The 17,855-nt window shown below is 41.2% G+C and overlaps 1 protein-coding gene across 1 annotated transcript in view; it reads left to right on the top strand.

The window, feature by feature from the left end:
• The window catches only part of GPAA1 (glycosylphosphatidylinositol anchor attachment 1), a 129,302-nt gene that overhangs the window by 62,815 nt on the left and 48,632 nt on the right, over nucleotides 1-17,855 (top strand). Inside the window, exons 7-9 of the mRNA XM_078686537.1 lie at nucleotides 5,063-5,259; nucleotides 6,225-6,421; nucleotides 9,039-9,192. Coding sequence (XP_078542663.1) covers nucleotides 5,063-5,259; nucleotides 6,225-6,421; nucleotides 9,039-9,192 — 548 coding nt within the window. The remainder of the gene's footprint in view (nucleotides 1-5,062; nucleotides 5,260-6,224; nucleotides 6,422-9,038; nucleotides 9,193-17,855) is intronic.

Here is a 17,855-nt window from a genome sequence, read left to right as displayed (position 1 = left end):
CACTTCTGTTGTGATGCCGCACAGCAAAGAGACAGTGCTTCTTAAAGGTCTCCAGTACAAACAGGGGCCTAAGTGCCCCAAATCGAATTTGGCCTCAAACAGGAGGATGGCAATCCATAACGCCTACATGCGCTTTTTGCACTCCATGATTTCATGACGAAGGCAAGAACAGTATTTGCAAGACCCGCCATGAACAGCCATCCGGAGTTTCCCCGCCTGAGTCTGCAAAATTTCTCTTTGTTGATTTCGCGCTTTTTTTATGTAATATATTTTTCGGTTTAAATAGCCCGAACGCTACCAGAGGTTGCAGCACAGCAAAACAGCAACTTTTATCAAAGCTCCTTGGGTTCAAACAAGGGTCTGAGTGCCCCAAATGGCATTCGGCCTCAAACAGGAGAATCATAATTTGTAGCGTCTACATGCTCTCTTTTCACTCTCTGATTTCATTACGCTTTTCCAAGACCCAACCGTGACCAGCCATGTGGGGTTTCCCTACCCGAGGCTGCAATATTTCTATCTTTGTTGATTTTGCTCTCCTTTCAGCTTATTTTTTCGGTTTCAAATAGCACGACCAGAGGTCATTAGGGCGGCTTATGAGTATTTTCTATACACTGATTTACACACTTATGAGTCATTGTCTCTGTATTTGTGTGTGATGTAAGTGGTTCCGACACCGTACACTGGTATGAGAGGCACTATATAACAAATTAAATACATGTGAGAGAGGGGTTATGGAGAAATGAGGAGCACTGCTGGTGTCATGTAGTTTCTACAAATCTGTATAGGATCTGCGAATTTAGACAACATAAACTAAGGGGTTGGGGTCCAGACTAGTTCCAGACACCCCCAAAGGAAATATTAGCCTTTAGACCTGCTAGCTCACAGTGCCGCTATAATCCCGCTAACCTTACCAAGAAGCAAATAGTTACTGACAACTATTGAACATGGCAAACCCTTGATCCTTCAGGGATCGTGGAAACAGTACAGTACTTTTCGCTCAGTCACTCGTGGTTACTTCTTCTCAGAGAGATATACAGAACAAACTATGGGGACATTTTCAATAAGCATTTATTGAAACAGCGTCATTCTAGTATAAAATACACGTGCTGCGACAACCATTACACAGAAATAGATATATCTACGATTGCAAGCACCAATAGATTAAATAAAAGGAAGAAATCTACCATGATTCTAAAACAGAGAATATATGCAGGCATATAGGTACATGGCAGTAATCAAGCATACTCCTGAGATACATGCCCTAGCTAAGAGTTCTAAGTGTACCTAACATGTATGTAGGTGTGAAGACAAGAATTCCCCTAGGAAAGAGCCAAACCTGTTACCTGATGGGAAAGAACATAGGACCCATCTTGGTCTCGAGTTGGACACCCCGCAAGGAATATCAGACCACTGGGTGCTGGAGTTTCTGCGTGCAGGGACTCCAGCGTCTTGTCAGCTTGGAAGTTTCTCTTTGGTTTGCTCAGTGAAGTTATGGTGCTTATATACCCAAAAGGTACCCTCAGGGGTTCTACTTAAATGTGTAATGGTACTGTTTGCCTGTTGTCCAAGTATGACGATAGCGGCGACCTTTGTACAGAGTTATTATACAGAATATGGTAATCCTGCTCTGTGATACTAAGAATCCTCATGCATAATAAATGAGGCAAATTTAAAAAAAAAATACACCACATTTATTCAGCACATAACTAGGCAAAAGGTCAGCGCCAGAGCCGTTATGTAGAGCAAGGTAGGACAAATGTAGGTAAAAGGTTGTGCAGCTACGGAGTCTTATATTGGGGTACATTGGGGCTCATAACACTGGAGAGTAATAGTAAGGGAATTATTGAAGAGCCCTCACAAAGATGAATCCTGGTACAGTCAATCAACATTACTGGTATTTTCTCTTTTTGAATCTGTTCGCTCAGGTGGACCACCGACCGAATGTTGTTGTCTGCTTGTTCTTTTTCTTTTCAAATTGATCTAGATTGACTTTAAATTTTCTGATTTGATTCACAAAATTCTACTCCTATAACACTTCACGTTTGCATTATTCAAATGCCCAGCTAAGTAAGGCATAATCATACTAACTGACCTGAGACTGTCCCCAAGCATTGAAAAGCCATGGGGACCCCATCTCCAAGGGCCACTAATGAAAACTAAGGGCAGGGGGCATGTAGCCCACCTCCCTGGCCGATTTCAGCCCCAGGGACCTTATCACCTGGGGTTCGGCACGTTTGTTGGTGGAAGAGGTGCACATGGCCCCCCTCGCCTGGCCCCTTTGAGCCCCGTGTGCCCTATCTCTAGGGCCAGACGCATTGTCTTTAGGGAGGGATATGCAGCCCCCCTTCCCAGGCCTATTTTGGCCATAGGAACCTAGAGTTACTTAGGTTGTTTCATAAGGATAGGGAAAATACTGTGTTACTTAAATGCTTCAGCTCCAACACCTTCTAGCTACCATGCGGGGTTCCACAGGGTCCTCGCTCAGTCCCACTCTTTTTAGCTTGTATGTGGCTGAACTTGCCCCGCTGATTCGATCTTTTGGACTATCACTTACCCCTTACGTAGGTGAGACACAAATTGTGCAATCTGCTGTAAATGAGGCTGAACACACCAGCTCTCCGCTTCATAACTGCATGAGAGAAATCGGCGCCTGGATGGTTAGGCACTGTCTCAGTTTCATAACTGCATGAGTGAAATCTGCACCTGGATGGATTGGCACTGCCTAAAATTTAATTTGGATAAGAATTAGCATAGGTTATTCTCTTATGAAATAATCCTCGCTTTTGGACTCCTGATAGCTGTCCATTAGAACTCGGTCCACTCCCAATGCCGACTCCCAAAATCAAGAGTTTGGGAGTGATTCTTGATAATAAACTTAATCTCAGCAAATGAGCAAATGCCACTGTATCCGCCTCTTACAATACGTTAAGGACCATCAAAAAGATTCTTTCTTGTATACCTATCACCTCTAGGAAAACAATCATATCTTCCCTCATCCTTTCTAAAATTGACTATTGCAATGGTTTATAGATCAATCTACAAAAACAATACATTGCAAAATTGCAGGTCCTCCAAAACTCCGCCGCCAGAGTGCTCCTTGAACTCCCTAAACATCGCTCAGTATCCCTTGCCATCAAAGAACTGCACTGGCTCACCATCAGGAATCGGAACAAATTTAAAACCCTCTGGCTCACTTTTAAGGCCTTGCATGGTATGGGTCCCTAATTCCTGAGACAGGCTATCTCCTGGAATACTCCGCGCAGGAACCTCCGATCTTTGGGAACCTATAAAGTGACAACCTTTAGATTCAAGAAAACTAAATGGGGTGGTAGCAGTTTCCTTGCTGGATCCATTAGACACTGGAATCTGCTGCCTCTCCTCATTAGATCTACATCTTTGCTACAGGTTTTCAGAAAACTTTTTAAAACCTGGCTTTTCAATTGTTAACCATCTTGTCCTAAATGGTCTCCCATTTACTCTGTGTAGCCATCAGCGCCAAGACACCCTCGGTTATAAGTTGCGCTATATAATTATTTTTTTTAACATACACTTTAACAAGTATTTCAGCCCTACACTGTAGAGCAGTTTCTTTCACAGTAAAGACAGGGAGAATCCAGAATAACTGTGGATTTTTTTTCAGGCGAGTGACGTAAAATTGTTAACACAATGTATAGTAGACTTTCGAGTCGATGAGATAAAGCAGTTCCAATGCGTCAAACTTAGATTTTTGGTTCTTAGCACCCAAATGAAACACGTGCTTGGAACTAGGTGGGTTATATACACCATTTACATTCTTCTTATGTACTCTCTGCCAATGTCTGCACAGGCCTTTATGAAAAAGTTGGAGAAATACCGCAGTAGACTGATCATGGACCAGGAATGGGAGACCCTGTGGGCAGACACACACAATACATCGATATGCATTAGGAATCAGGAAATCAACTATAAGCTTTTCTTGGTGGCTGGCAATACATCCATCACATCTACCCCCCAGCCAGACAAAGGGTGTTGGAGGAGGAGTGATGGGAGGAGGGACATTATGCACTTTTAGGTGAAGAGCACCAAATGAGCACCCTTTAGGGGAGTCCTAGGAAAATTAGGGAAACGGATGCTAGGATACCACATTCTTCAAGAGCCCTGGGTCAAGGTGCTGGGGCTGAGGCCAGCTGGGCTCAACTGCCTGTCTTACGTTTGATCAGCATTTAATGTGGCAGTGTTTGGGGGCAGCAAAATTAGTGATGGCTTTTCAGTGTAAGAAGCAAGAGCCCCATCTTTCACTTGGTGGTATCACAAACTTTGAAACTGCCTTGCTTTGTAGCGCTCAACTAGTATTTTTAACAGAAGCATTGATGAGTGAGTGTTCAGAATAGTGTAGGAGTGTCTTAAAGGAAAATAGTGAATGCTTTTGCTTCAGAGCTGTGCGGGGGATCTGTGCCTGATGTACACTTACACAGAAAAATGCATTTCAGGATCCTTTGTTAAAATAACCAGGACTGTATATCCTCATTTTACTTAGATGTAAAGGACAGGTTGGTTTTAAATACACATCAGATATGTAACAAAAAGGAGCACTTATTTTACTACCATGGAAATAGTCTGCTCCTGTCATTGTGGTGTCCGGTGCCGGACTTTGATTCAGTTAAATCAAGAGGCATTACGAGGACATGGACTGGGGTGTCAAATACTAAATTGACATTGCATTGGTTTGCAGTTTAGAAATGTTGGTTATAAGCATGCAATCACTATGTCTATAAGCTGGATAGTGTTTCCAAATGGGTAAAACCATGAAACCAGATATTTCAGTATGTATCCCATGTAGAAACATTGCCTTGTGTCTCTCTTGCCTGAAACTCGTATACAAAAGAATCCAGAGAATTTGAGTTAAATAGTAGGTCCCCATCCTATGGAATTCTGGGCTTCTAGCCTGAAGATTCTGTTCCTTGTTGAGAACCTCCACTAGTGTTGTATTCCAACCCGCACATCCAATTGCACCTCTTCTTAGATTTGATGCCAACTGTGCATTAAAGGAGTTGAGATTTTGCTTCTTTGAATTTTACCCTAGATTTGACTACGTCAGTGATGATGGGCCGAGCTGGTGCGATTCAAGCAGCTGTCTCTTTGGAGATGAGCAGCGACGTGATCACCAGCTTCGACATCGCTGTGGAAGGACTCAATGGGCAGCTGCCCAACCTGGATCTGGTGAATCTCTTCAATGCATTCTGCCAGAAGAACAGTCTCCTGTGTACTATCCAAGGGAAGGTGAGATCAGTCATTTTATATTATATATTATTGTACTTATGCAGCTCCTCATGCCCTATTTATGAAAATGAGTGCAGTGCATACAAAAAGCAGAAAGACAGAGCACCCGTGAGCCAAAGGGCAGCACTCCAGCTACCTGAACATGCCCAGTATCCCTATAACAAGGTTTTTGTTTGAAAACATCAGCGCTGGCCACTCAGTACTCATGAATGACTTTATATAAACATGCTAATCTGCTTTTTACCATGTCTAGCCATCATACTCCAAAAGGAAGTTGTCCGTGTTGATTGCTATGGGTGTGTTTGGAATAGATTACAATGTTGGACTGATTGCAAAAATACAAATGATAAAAAGAATATGAAATTGTTTGTGGTGATAGGTATCGAGTCTCATCATGTGTATCAGAGATTGATTTATTTATTGGGAGGTATAGCGGGCAACAGACCTAGATGAGGTGTGTTCGAAGGTGTGGAGAACCTTTTCACCCAATTAGACTGGCCTTCCATAATGAGATCAGTTTCCTTGGCCTCCTGCATTCCCAGACTGCATGGAAAATGTCTTATTCATGGATTCCTTCTGAAGGAGGTTTCAGAAACTTGAACTGGAAACAGCGTACAGAGAATGATTGCAGTTGCGTAGGAAGAAAGAACATCCACACTCCTTTACTTTCCAGGGGACGAATGAGGACCAGTTTGTCAATCGTGGAACAGGAGCCTTGTTGCCGTTCTCGTACAAAATTGAGGGACTCTGTCTTCTGTTCAGGTTACTTTAAAATTGTAGTGCACATGTATGGCCATTGGAAGTTAGATTTGATTTAATAAACAGGCTGCAATTCACACTGTCTTGCTCATACTAACCTCTTCTATTTTGTTATTTTTAACTCGTAAAGATTTCTGAATTCCCAGTCATGCACATTACTGGCCTCTGATTAAACCTCTCTATATTGTCACTGTCTCCTTTTCCAGTTGCAGCGGAATGACTGGGACAACCTGCCCGCGTACATACATAGCCTGCAGACCTTGATGCTGATGGTGCTTAAGCAAGGTTCAGGGAGGCCCCAGGGAGACCATGGCCTCTTCCTGCGCTATCATATTGAGGCCATCACTGTGCGTGGAATAAACAGTTTCCGACAGTACAAGTACGACATGAGCACCATTGGCAAGTGAGTGAAGAACCAACTCCGGGACAGTTTATTGAATTCTTTTTGTTATCCATAGTGAAAATTCTGTTGTTGCATGGTGTGTCGTTGGTTTGTCGCATCATGCGTACGTGTTAAATGATTGATTTGAACCACTTGACATATTTTGAATTTGTGCTTACGAGACTGTATTATGTTCTTTAGACACTTTAGGTTTGGAAGCTACACATGCTTGTGTGGTGCGTCATGGTTGAACATCTCCAAATTCTCCAACATGTGTAGACCGAACATTGGGCCATTATGCATTTTAATATCAGGATTATAATGGCCTTTCTGAAGAATATATAGTCGACTGTGGAAGCTAGTGGGGCAAAAGTGTGCTTGGGAAATGAAAGGCTAATATTGCTGCTGAGACAGGAGAGATTAAGCCTGGTGTAATTGATTGGTGAGAGAGGTCTTTTTTTGTCGTTTTGATGTTGGTAGCAAAGCTGAGTATGCTTTGTATAGTTATACTGGAACCAGTTAGGGTTGGCTAGTCAGGTGTTTGCAGTACATATACACTACCTTGCTTGCTGTCTTTATGAGTAACACATTGAACACAGAGGGTATGAGTTTGCATGGGGGCCAGAAATGAGAGAGACAAGATACGTTATTAAATAGTGGTCTTGAGATCGTCAGAGAAGAGTTTGATATTGGAACTAAATTAGAGTTTTTGTTGTGTCTTGTCCTTTGCTCTGTTGGAGAGGAGCAGCAGACATTCATGGAGAGGAGTGGTTGATGCCCTCTGTGAACATGTTGGAGTGAACAATAGTATCTTTAACCTATCCCTTGGGTCTGAATGAGCACTCAAAGGCTGCATGAGTGTCTAGGAGATCATCGAAAAGTATGAGATTAGATCTAGGGTGACTGAGGTTGGTTTAGGATGTGTCTTTTTTACCACCAGATAGTTTTTAGAGTGGAGGTGAGTGTTAAGATGCTGTTTATGACTATGGTTTCTGTGCTGATGTTGAGTAGTGATGTGGATACCTGTAACTATGATAACATCCCCAATGATTGGCTTCTATTCTATTGATCCTTTTTGCATCATGCACTAGTTATGGTAAGTTTAACTTTTAAAATGCACTTAAAAAATACCTAATTGTCCTAGAAATACATGCTTCCTGCACTTTGTAAATTTAAAAAGACAATTGTTATTGGAGCAAAAACAGAGCTATAAAACCATGCAGAAAAAGGCACAGTTTACACAACTGAAAGTAGAGTGTGTACAAGAACAGTAAACATTGGATCTGAATAGACCAAGAAGTCACCGATTTTATTAACAACTTAGTTTCAGCATTTTTCGAACTGTTAACAGGCACATTTCAGCTCTGAGATGGAGTTCCATATTGAAGGCGTACCAGCAGGAAGCATGTAATCACTGAATGTCACTGTGAGATTTTGGTACAACCAGTCTCGAATGATAAAACAAGTAAGTCTAGGGCCCATGAAGGTTTGGACCACTTAAATAAAGTAACTAGGAAATCACGAGACACCTTGATGTACTGTTCCCTGTTTCTATTATTATATGATTGAATAAGACCTTCTCTTTGACTAGCAGCCAATGCTTCTTCCTAGCGATAGGGTTGATATTAAGATCTGGCTATGCCAGAAATCAGTCTGGCTGGAGCATTCTGCACAATCTACAACCTATCCCGTAGTTTGGCAGGGTCTCTTAGATAAATCACATTGTCGTAGTCAAGCCTAGACTGAAAGATTGACATCTCATTGGTATATGGTGGCACAAACGGGAAGGATTCCCTTGAACTACTTTATTTAGAAATGGCAGCTGCTTGTAACTTGGGCCACCTAGGTTTCTAGTGTGAGGTGACCAAATACTAAGGTGTGATGTTCTATGCGGGGATGTATGCATAACACCACTTAGATGAGTTCCAGCTGGTGAGACTGTTTTGGTGACCGGGATTTCAGTTTTTGTATGAAAAAAAAAGAAAGTTAAACTTAAGAAAGTTGGTTGTCATTACAATTGAATCCATGAAACAACTTGCATTGTAGCCTCATTCATTTTGTCCCTTTTCTTCTCTCCTGTCTGTGAAATGCCAAAGATAGACGATTCCTCATTTTCATACATACAGAACGTGACCCGTCCTGGTGAAGTAACTTAGCAAAGGGATATGTGTAAAGGTTAAATAATAAAGGCAGAGAGCCGAGCCAGTCACCCCAACTAATCTTTCTGGCCTTGGGGAAGAATGGCGATGACAGACTAACTTCTGTTCAAGATGCAGGACCATAACCACAGGAGAACAGACCCTGTAATACTGTGACCTGCAGGTTACATAAAATAAGTACATGTTTATAGTAGGATTTCAACACACAACTTTTCTTTTCAGTGCTGCTAGCCACATGCCCAGTCTGCAATAGCAACAGCCATATGTGCCTTTATCCTATCCAAGTAAGGCTTGTATCAGCAACCTACCTTGGGAGTCAAGTAAACATTAAAACCGACCCCAAGTCATAGCGCCTATTGCGTACGTTGTTTCATGTGATAATACCCTGTGCCATTTGTGTCCTGTAAGACCGTGTTGATTGTGTCAGAAAAGAGGATAATGACTTGCTTGATTCATCATATTTTCTCTCTTGATTGCAGGACCTTAGAAGGAATTTTCCGCAAGCTCAACAACCTGCTGGAGCGCCTCCACCAGTCGTACTTCTTCTACCTCCTGCCTTCCCTCTCCCGTTTTGTTTCTATTGGGGTCTACATGCCAGCACTGGGCTTCCTTGTGCTCATCCTGGTCCTTAAGATATCCTTTTATGGAGCAATAGAACCTTTTGCCTTTGTGCAGTATTGGGCAGCGGAGGGGTTGGGGAAGGATCTGGTTGGGTGATCTGTTCAGCATGCTGTCAAATCCACTTAGAATACAGGATTGGTGATCACTGTAGTGGATTACCACTTCAAACATATTGCTCTGGCCTTAATCTATGTATTAGCAAGCTTCATGCATTAAGTGTGAAGAGCCTTTTTAAGGTCCGGTCTCTTCACATCGAGGTTTTAATATTGGAAAAGTACTGTTTTTCCAATACCAGAAAGCTACAATGTTCCTCTATTATATGTGCATTTGCATAGTAGGCGGGGGATCACCAGAATTGAACACACCAAGAAGCATGCATAAGGAACCAACCACATTCCTCCCGAGTGAGATACCTCATTATTCCTTCCCATGAGAATGCATGCAGAGGCTGCTTTCCACCTCCCACAATGTTCATAACTTCTCATCCAACTTCTCTTTGTACATGTGGACCTTGAGCATTCCCTAGAGTATGCATGAGGTCCCTTCAACCTCTCCATAATGAGCATTAGCCACTAGACACCTTACAAAGTATGTCTGGGTTTCACCCACCTTCAGAACTATATGTTTGCTACTCCCCTTCCAAACTAATCATGTAGTAACGTCCACCAACTAATGTGTGTGTGAGGGACACCGACCAAAGTATGCATGCGCTACCACCCGCCAAAAACATGCATATGTACCTGTGTAGCTCCCAAAGTATATATGATGTGTCAACAACCTACTAGTATGTCCGAGCTGCCATCCACCTAACTAAAGTATGCATGAGCTGCCATTCACTTCTCAAAGTATACTTGAAACCTCTTCCATCATCCCAAAACTACCTTCTTGTCAGCGGACTCAGAGTATGCATAACATGCATTCCACCAAACCAAAATATACATGAGTGTCCTACCACACATCTCCCTGGAGTAAGCATTACCTACCATCAGCCTTTCAAGATTGTGCATGTACTGCTACCCACCTCCTCCTTGGTATGAATGAGACCCCACTCCTGCAGTCTCCTCCTCTGAGTATGCGTAAATTATCCACAACACTTGCATGTGTTTTTTTTCTCTTTCACTACTGTCTTCTTGCTATCTCTTCTTCCCATCTGGTTGGGAATTCCCGGTGCCGCAGATTCCACTCCATTGTATACTTTTCACCAACTGTTACACCCAGAAACTGTTGTTTCTGTGGCCCATTGCCAAAGTATTCTAAATTGAGCAACATGACTGCCTTTAGGACTATCACACAGAACCTCAATTTGCAAACACATTGGGAGGCTACACTAGCTGCAGGTGGCAAAATACTATTTTTAAATGCAAGTTCTTTGTCTAAAGAGTGTGTCGTCGCCAGTTAAAGCCCATTGACAATCGCGCTTCATATATATAGTCCCATTTATCCACTTTGTTCTTCAAATACATTTCTTCTGAAGATTTAACCTATGAATCCTGTCAGACAAGAAGCCAACTACTTTTACCTCTCAACAGTGAGACACTAGAACACTCAGACCTACACCTCTTTGTGCTAGTGTTAACCATGATCTGCTCCATTACAATTTCAAGACATGATTGCTCTCCCTTTCTACTGCTTTTTAAACCCTTTTCCTAAATCCTGAATAGCAGTGCTGGCATTATTGCGATTTACTATAAAAAATGTTCTCGTTCATTCTAATCCCCCATAGATGTTGGTGGGCAATTAGCCAGATCCCTATCATTTCAGTTGTCTTGGTTGCAGTCCATCTGCACTGATAGGACTGGTACTTCAGCACACAACATCTGGAAAATGCAATGTAAAGCCATTTGTGTTTTGGTAAACATTGTAACAGTCTAGAGAGCAAGGTTTCTCTTTTAAAGCCATTGTCACCCCAGGTTCCAGAACCTGCATTAAAAAATACTTCTCATTTTTCAAGCACTCAAAAAAGGAAGCAAAAATAAGGGGTATTCAAGGAAAGGAGACCTAGGGCCTGAATCTTTACCCCTTTGGGACAAATTACTTCAGATCCATTTTTACTACAGAGATTTTCTATTGTGGTTGATCCAGTCCTGAAGTCGTTGCTGCTACCATTTTGTATGCCGGTGCAGACTCAATACATATTTCCTCAGAAGGTGGGAGCCCGACTGATCCCCAACTTTGCAGTTCTTTCCACACAGTGTGGGATCACTCCATTTGGTGCCATAAGCTTCATACTATGTTTCCTCATTACCCCCTTTAATTTTGGTCCAGTGCCACCTGGTGCTTCAAGTTAAAGTCTTTGCCTGAATTGCTTAGGACAAGGAATAGAGCATGGATTAGAGCATTAGGTTACTTAGTTACACAACCACAACACTCATTTGGGTTAGTACCTTGCATTCACCTCGTATGTTGTCTCGGTATCTGGCTTAGCTGCATCAGAAGTACTAAACGCCTTAGTAGTTGGTCAGGCATGAATGATCGGTAAGTACTAACTTCCAAAGTAATTTTGGTAAAGAGTACCAAACAGGCCTCTTGCTCTCAAAGTAAAAAATAAATCCCCTTCAGCCCTGTTCTTTTGGCATGATTTCCACAATGGAATAGTTAAATTTCCCCTTTGCCTTCTCGAAACAAGAGCTTCATTGTCTTGGCACAGTTAGACTCCACTCCAATTAGGTCAGCAAAACATATAGCACTATGGAGCTTGTTGGTTTATTCAACAACTTGTTTAACAAGCATTGGCATAGCCAATAGGTCTCGCTTTTGGGACCTTATAAGTATTTAGTTATGCAGCACAATATCCTTGGTGCAACAACATCAACTGTTGCATGGCTAAACACTTATAAGGTCCCAAAAGCGAGACCTATTGGCTATGCCAATGCTTGTTAGAGTTTGTATGCTTCCATCTTCTCGTGCTTCCCTCTGGTTTAGGGCATGCAGAGGCAGGGTCAGAAGGAGACTGGGCTCCAGAAATGAGTTCCATCCCATTTACAGATGCATCGTAATGTATCACACTGTAACCTAGGCCCCCATTCTCAAAATCACTGTAACCCCTGTGTCATTTTACGTGTGAGGACATATACTCACAGCGGCTGAGAGTGGCTATTCGAGGACAGGGGGCAGTCTTAGATGAAAAACAGCAAATGTGCGAGTTTGTGGGTATTTACAACCTTCTGCAAGCCACGTCCCCATTGTGAATAAGATTAACTCTTGTCAAGGCCATGAGTAATCTATATCCAAGTTGGTAGGGGGGCAATCCCATACCTCAAGTGGTTGTAGAGAAAGAGATTGATCAAGGGGAATCGTATTTCCCTGGTGGAGAAAAACAGAAACACACGTTACAGTTCGGAGCCACTTTTACAAGTATTTTTCACGTGAAAACAAGATTTCACATAATCTTGGGAATTACAAAGTCATTCAAGAGCTATCCATGGACATGTCACTCCACAGCTTAGGAGTTTCCCAGAAGTACTCCTGGCATCCTCTGAGAATTCTAAAAAGCCAGAAATGTATTCCAAACATTGGTTAATGCAATATCTTTCTGAGAGTCCGGTTTCTTATAGAGCCAAGGAGTCCAGCAACAATAAGAGAAAAGAGGAGCACCATGCGACTCTGGGCAATAGCTTGCTTAATTCTCCCGAGGGCCCCCAGCGCCGGGACACCACTTCCGAGGTAGCTGTGCGCTTTACAAATACTCGTATTTCATTTCATTTCATCCGCACGAGGCAGGAAGTTGCAGCACTATGTCTGCAGAGGAGACAGGAAGAACAAATCAGCACATTATTATTACTGGACACTAAAGATGATTTCTTTTACAGCCAGAGAATTATTGTTTTGCACAAATCACTTTACTATAATAACCCTCTATAACAATAAGCATGGGAACTGTTAGTGTAAAATTTAACAAGCCAGTGAGTCGAGTGCGCGAGCTGGCCACCTCTCTTTCCTTCTTTCATTTAGTTGCTTCCCTGTGAAATGGATCCAACAATGAGAGAAGCTGACGAGGAGGGAGTGGGAGAAGGGAGGGGTAGGGGAGGGGATTCACGCGCAGTAAGGCTTTATGAGCCATTACAGAAAGCCAGATGGCCTGTTCACGTCCATGCGCTCGTGAACGCAAGCTGGAGGCCAGCAAAAGCCTTTGTGTAGGACTTTTCAAAGCCCACTACTAAATGTCTCGCAGAGAGAGCAGCGCATGCGCTGGCTCAGCGAGACCTAATAACGTAAGTTCATCGTCTTGAGCATTACATTTTATGGCGCCCAGACCAAGTTCTAGTTGTAGTGCCTCTATTACAACAAAGTTAGGCAGTACCAATGTTTTTTATGACTGCCATCAAAAAGCATTTTTTCTGGTCTTTAATTTTTGTTTGAAATTAACACCTCCTATATTAAGTTAACTTTTACGCATGTAAACTTTCCTGATGGATCAGTCCGGCGCTATCGATTTATGAAAAAAACGTTCTAAACCTTGTAAATAAAAGTCTTTGGATGCAAAATGTTATGCCCCCAACTAATTAACTATTAGTTGTCACACGAAAAATACTAAATCAAGCACCAGCGGTTATTTCAATTCGTCAGAAGGGGAAATATGTGTGCCACTTTTTTGTTTTAAACAGAAGGTAAAGTCTGGAATAATCATATTCACATTCCTGCAACAATGAGTGCGGTTTAGTTCAAAATTGTCAGCAATCTATGTTTGCTGATTGTGGGAAAGCGATTTTAAAACTCGCAGATTTTTGTTATATTTCTTATTCCTCAAGATGCTACAGAAATAAACAACTTATTAATTGGCAACGTCTTCCTTTAATCAGAATAGCTCAAATATAGCCTGATTTGGAGTTGGCTGCTAATGGGAAAACATTCAGAAATCTGGAGGGAATGAGAAATTGCAAGAAGAATTTCCATTGCCATGGTATATTTATGTTGGGGGTAAATTCTTCTGGTGTATTATCCAGGTTTACCATTTTCTCCAACTCCTAATTGGACTTAAAGTCCTGGATATGCCATTTGACATAAAACCTTGATAACCCCATCAGGAAATAAGATGCTGAAAAGAACAGCACATGGCTGGTGTAATAAAAACGAAGTTCTTGTTTCTTTGGTTTGGAAAGTATACTTTATCCCCCTGAGGCTTTTAAAGCCCTGGAAGAGACCGTCTTCTAGCAATAAACAAGTTTGATATAACAGTGACTATCTGTAGCAAACTATATATATATATATATATATATATATATATATATATATATATATATATATATAATATGTGTATATATATATATATGTATATATATATATGTGTATATATATATATATATATATATATATATATATATATATATATATATATTCACTGAAAAAACCATAGGTTATAGACCATATATAGTTAGGATTTAGCATTTAAAAAACCTTATTTTACTCACACAAAACCATTGAAATTCCATATATAGTTAGTTGCACTAACTATATATCGCGCACCCGCAATCCACTGCTGATGATGTCACATATTACATCATTCATGACATGGTCAGTGACATCACTGATGACATCACTGATGACATCTCAAATGACATCACTGATGACATCATCCAGTGACTGTGTGTTTCTGAAAAGTTTAAATATGTTTTACATATTGAAGAATGAGTAGATGTAGAAGTGTCTGGATGAAGGATTTAGTAGGTGAGTGACTGACTGTATGAGTGAGTGATTAAATGTGTCTCACTGAGTGCATGGGTTAGTGACTAAACTGTCTTAATTTGTGCATCATTATGTCTGTTGTTCTGTAAACTGCTGCATGTGTTGGTCAGTAGCTATATGAGTAACTATATGGGTTATTGATTGATTGCCCAAGTATTTGTATGGGAGACTGAGTGTGTGTGTGGCTGGCTGGGAGGTGTGTGACTCTGTGCAGATCAGTGTGTACTTGTATCAATGATTGTATAAGAGAGTAAGTATGTGTTAGTATATGTTTCAAAATGTATGGTGCTCTATGTTTAACTGTATAGATTAGAAAATGGAAGTGTGATTGATTATTTACAGGACTGACTAGGTGTGTGAGTAACTCCATGGATGAGTGGCAGAGTGTGAGTGTCTGTATAGGTGTATGAGTGCATATGATAGTGTTGTAAAGATGAGTGATTGTATGTATGAATGATTGTATGGGTAAATGAGTGGATGTGTGTGTAAACATAGGAATCACTGAGTGCGTATGTAGTAACTAGTATTGGTGTGTCAATGGTTTCAAAAATTATACTCTGTATTTAACACTGGGTGTAACAGAGGTTATATTAAAGTGTGAGGAGATGCATTGTATTGTCACATGAATGATATCATCAGTGATGTGGTCATTGATGTCAAATGAGATGTCATCAGTGATGTCATTTGAGATGTTATCAGTGATGTCATTTGAGATGTCATCAGTGATGTCATCAGTGATGTCATTTGAGATGTCATCAGTGATGTCACTGACCATGTCATGAATGATGTAATATGTGACATCATCAGCAGTGGATTGCGGGTGCGCGATATATAGTTAGTGCAACTAACTATATATGGAATTTCAATGGTTTTGTGTGAGTAAAATAAGGTTTTTTAAATGCTAAATCCTAACTATATATGGTCTATAACCTATGGTTTTTTCAGTGAATTTTCAAGGTTTTGTAAATGCTAATTCCTAACTATATATGGTCTATAACCTATGGTTTTTTCAGTGAATTTCAATGGTTTTTTAATAGCAAATATCATAAGCTGTCGAATGTCAAGTACGTGGTAAGTGAAAACATTTTCGTGTTTATGCACACTGATCTGCTTTGAATGGTGCCCCCCCCCCCCTCATTTCTATTAGGAGTACTCTCTCTTTGCACATAGTGAAGGGTAGTTAACGCAGGCCTTTGCCCCCGTTGTAATACGTCGTGCCTGCTTCTCTCTCCATTTGATTGATTGTTATCCAAGTATTTACTGTTTTAGAATTGGTTCTCTTTGGTTCATTCTCTATTTACAAACAAACACAGAGTCGCAATACTATGTTTAGTCTTTGCAGATAACGAAAAATCGTGTAAAAAGAAAAGGAATCGAGCAAAATCAGTAGGCCACTAATGGGATCTCTTTTTGACCTCGCTAAAATAGAAACATTAGGAACAACCCCTCATGACAAATACAAAACTAGTGAGATGAACTGAACTCCACACAATGATGGCTGCAAAACAGCTCGGCTCCGCCACCCACCCCGCCCAAAATCACGATCAAGAGCGGCTGCCATGATTGGTTGCGGAATGGCCACGACGGAGCTACGAAATGGTGCTGCTCTCATGCTAACCCCAGCTTCAGTCTGAAACATCCAGAAACACTGTAGACTACCAATTCGATCAGTTCCGGTAGCGCCCCAATGTAACCCGGTAGAGAAGAACTAGCCCTCCCCTCTTTGACTGATGGTTCTTGTTGCCTGTCCCTTCTGTTGTCATTTAACAGAACTATTTAGCCTGCTGAAAGGGGTTGTGTTCCGACCGCTGGTTGGTGGAGACATTTTGACTATATTCTGGACCTGCGTTGTCGCGTAATGCGTCATATGACGCGCCGCGTTAGCGCATCCGGAAGTCATCCGGGGCGCGCAGCGCGTAACGTAAGCATAACAAGTCATGTGACTTGTTAATAAAACTTTTCATTGGTTCATTTTACTTTTCTTATTCTAATGATGAAAGGCTTGGTCATATGACCTAAAAATTACGCTTTTTATTACTTCCGAACATTATTTTTTCTTAAATATATGTTATAATGTTCCAGGCTAATGTACTTTCCCGGAAAATTTACAACTGTCCTGCAAGTAAAATATATTCTTTTTTCGAGAAAAAGAGCGTTTCTTCGTCCCATGACGGAGCCGTTGAGCAAAAGAGGGTCGACCTGCTGTCTTAGTTGCCGATACGCCTGAATATGAGATTCTTATCGATCACTTTATGTTGCAGGAGTAGAAAACACAACAGCCCTTGACCATTTATCTTTACTGCGTTCCTTCGTATTATACCTTTTACCCTTCATGTAATTGGTCTGCTTTTTTTCACTTGCCTTTTAATGATTCTAAAACAGTGACTATTATTAAAAACTTTACCAATGTATATACTACTACCATGTTTTCTTTTAAAAACCTTTATTGTGAAAATTTCATTATACAAATACGAGCCTATAACCACGTGGGCCGGCCACGGAGCAAACTGTAATCGTATATGATGAGTAGACATTTACACTGTAGAGGAACGTAACGGGCGGGCCATTAGGTTGCAAGAACTAAGGTGTCTAACAGTTACGGAATCGGTGGACGTACATTTTATAATTAAAATACGACAGGGCCAGTTACAATAAAATTATCTAGATATACATTTGCGGGCAAGTACCATGGGTGACGTTAATTCGAACTTTCAATAGTACAGTAATCAATAACACATCAGAACTTAATATCAATAGGGATGTCGAAATATTCAATCAATTCTCGTCCCCGCCCGCCATGTGCTTCAAAACTGCATACGTATCTCGTGATTTCAAGGTCCTGCAACCAGTACACAACAAGGAGTTACGAGTCCCATTTATTCCGGCGCGAGGACGGGCAGGTCCAGGATATAGTCAAAATGTCTCTACCAACCATCGACTATGATGATGTTCATATGCTGTATTTATTAGAGTAACACTCATCTGTCCACATG

This window comes from Lissotriton helveticus, chromosome 4_1 (genome assembly GCF_964261635.1).
Source record: "Lissotriton helveticus chromosome 4_1, aLisHel1.1, whole genome shotgun sequence".
NCBI classification, from domain to species: domain Eukaryota; kingdom Metazoa; phylum Chordata; class Amphibia; order Caudata; family Salamandridae; genus Lissotriton; species Lissotriton helveticus.
Note: the sequence above shows the minus strand (reverse complement) of the source record. Positions and strands in the feature narration are given on the sequence as shown.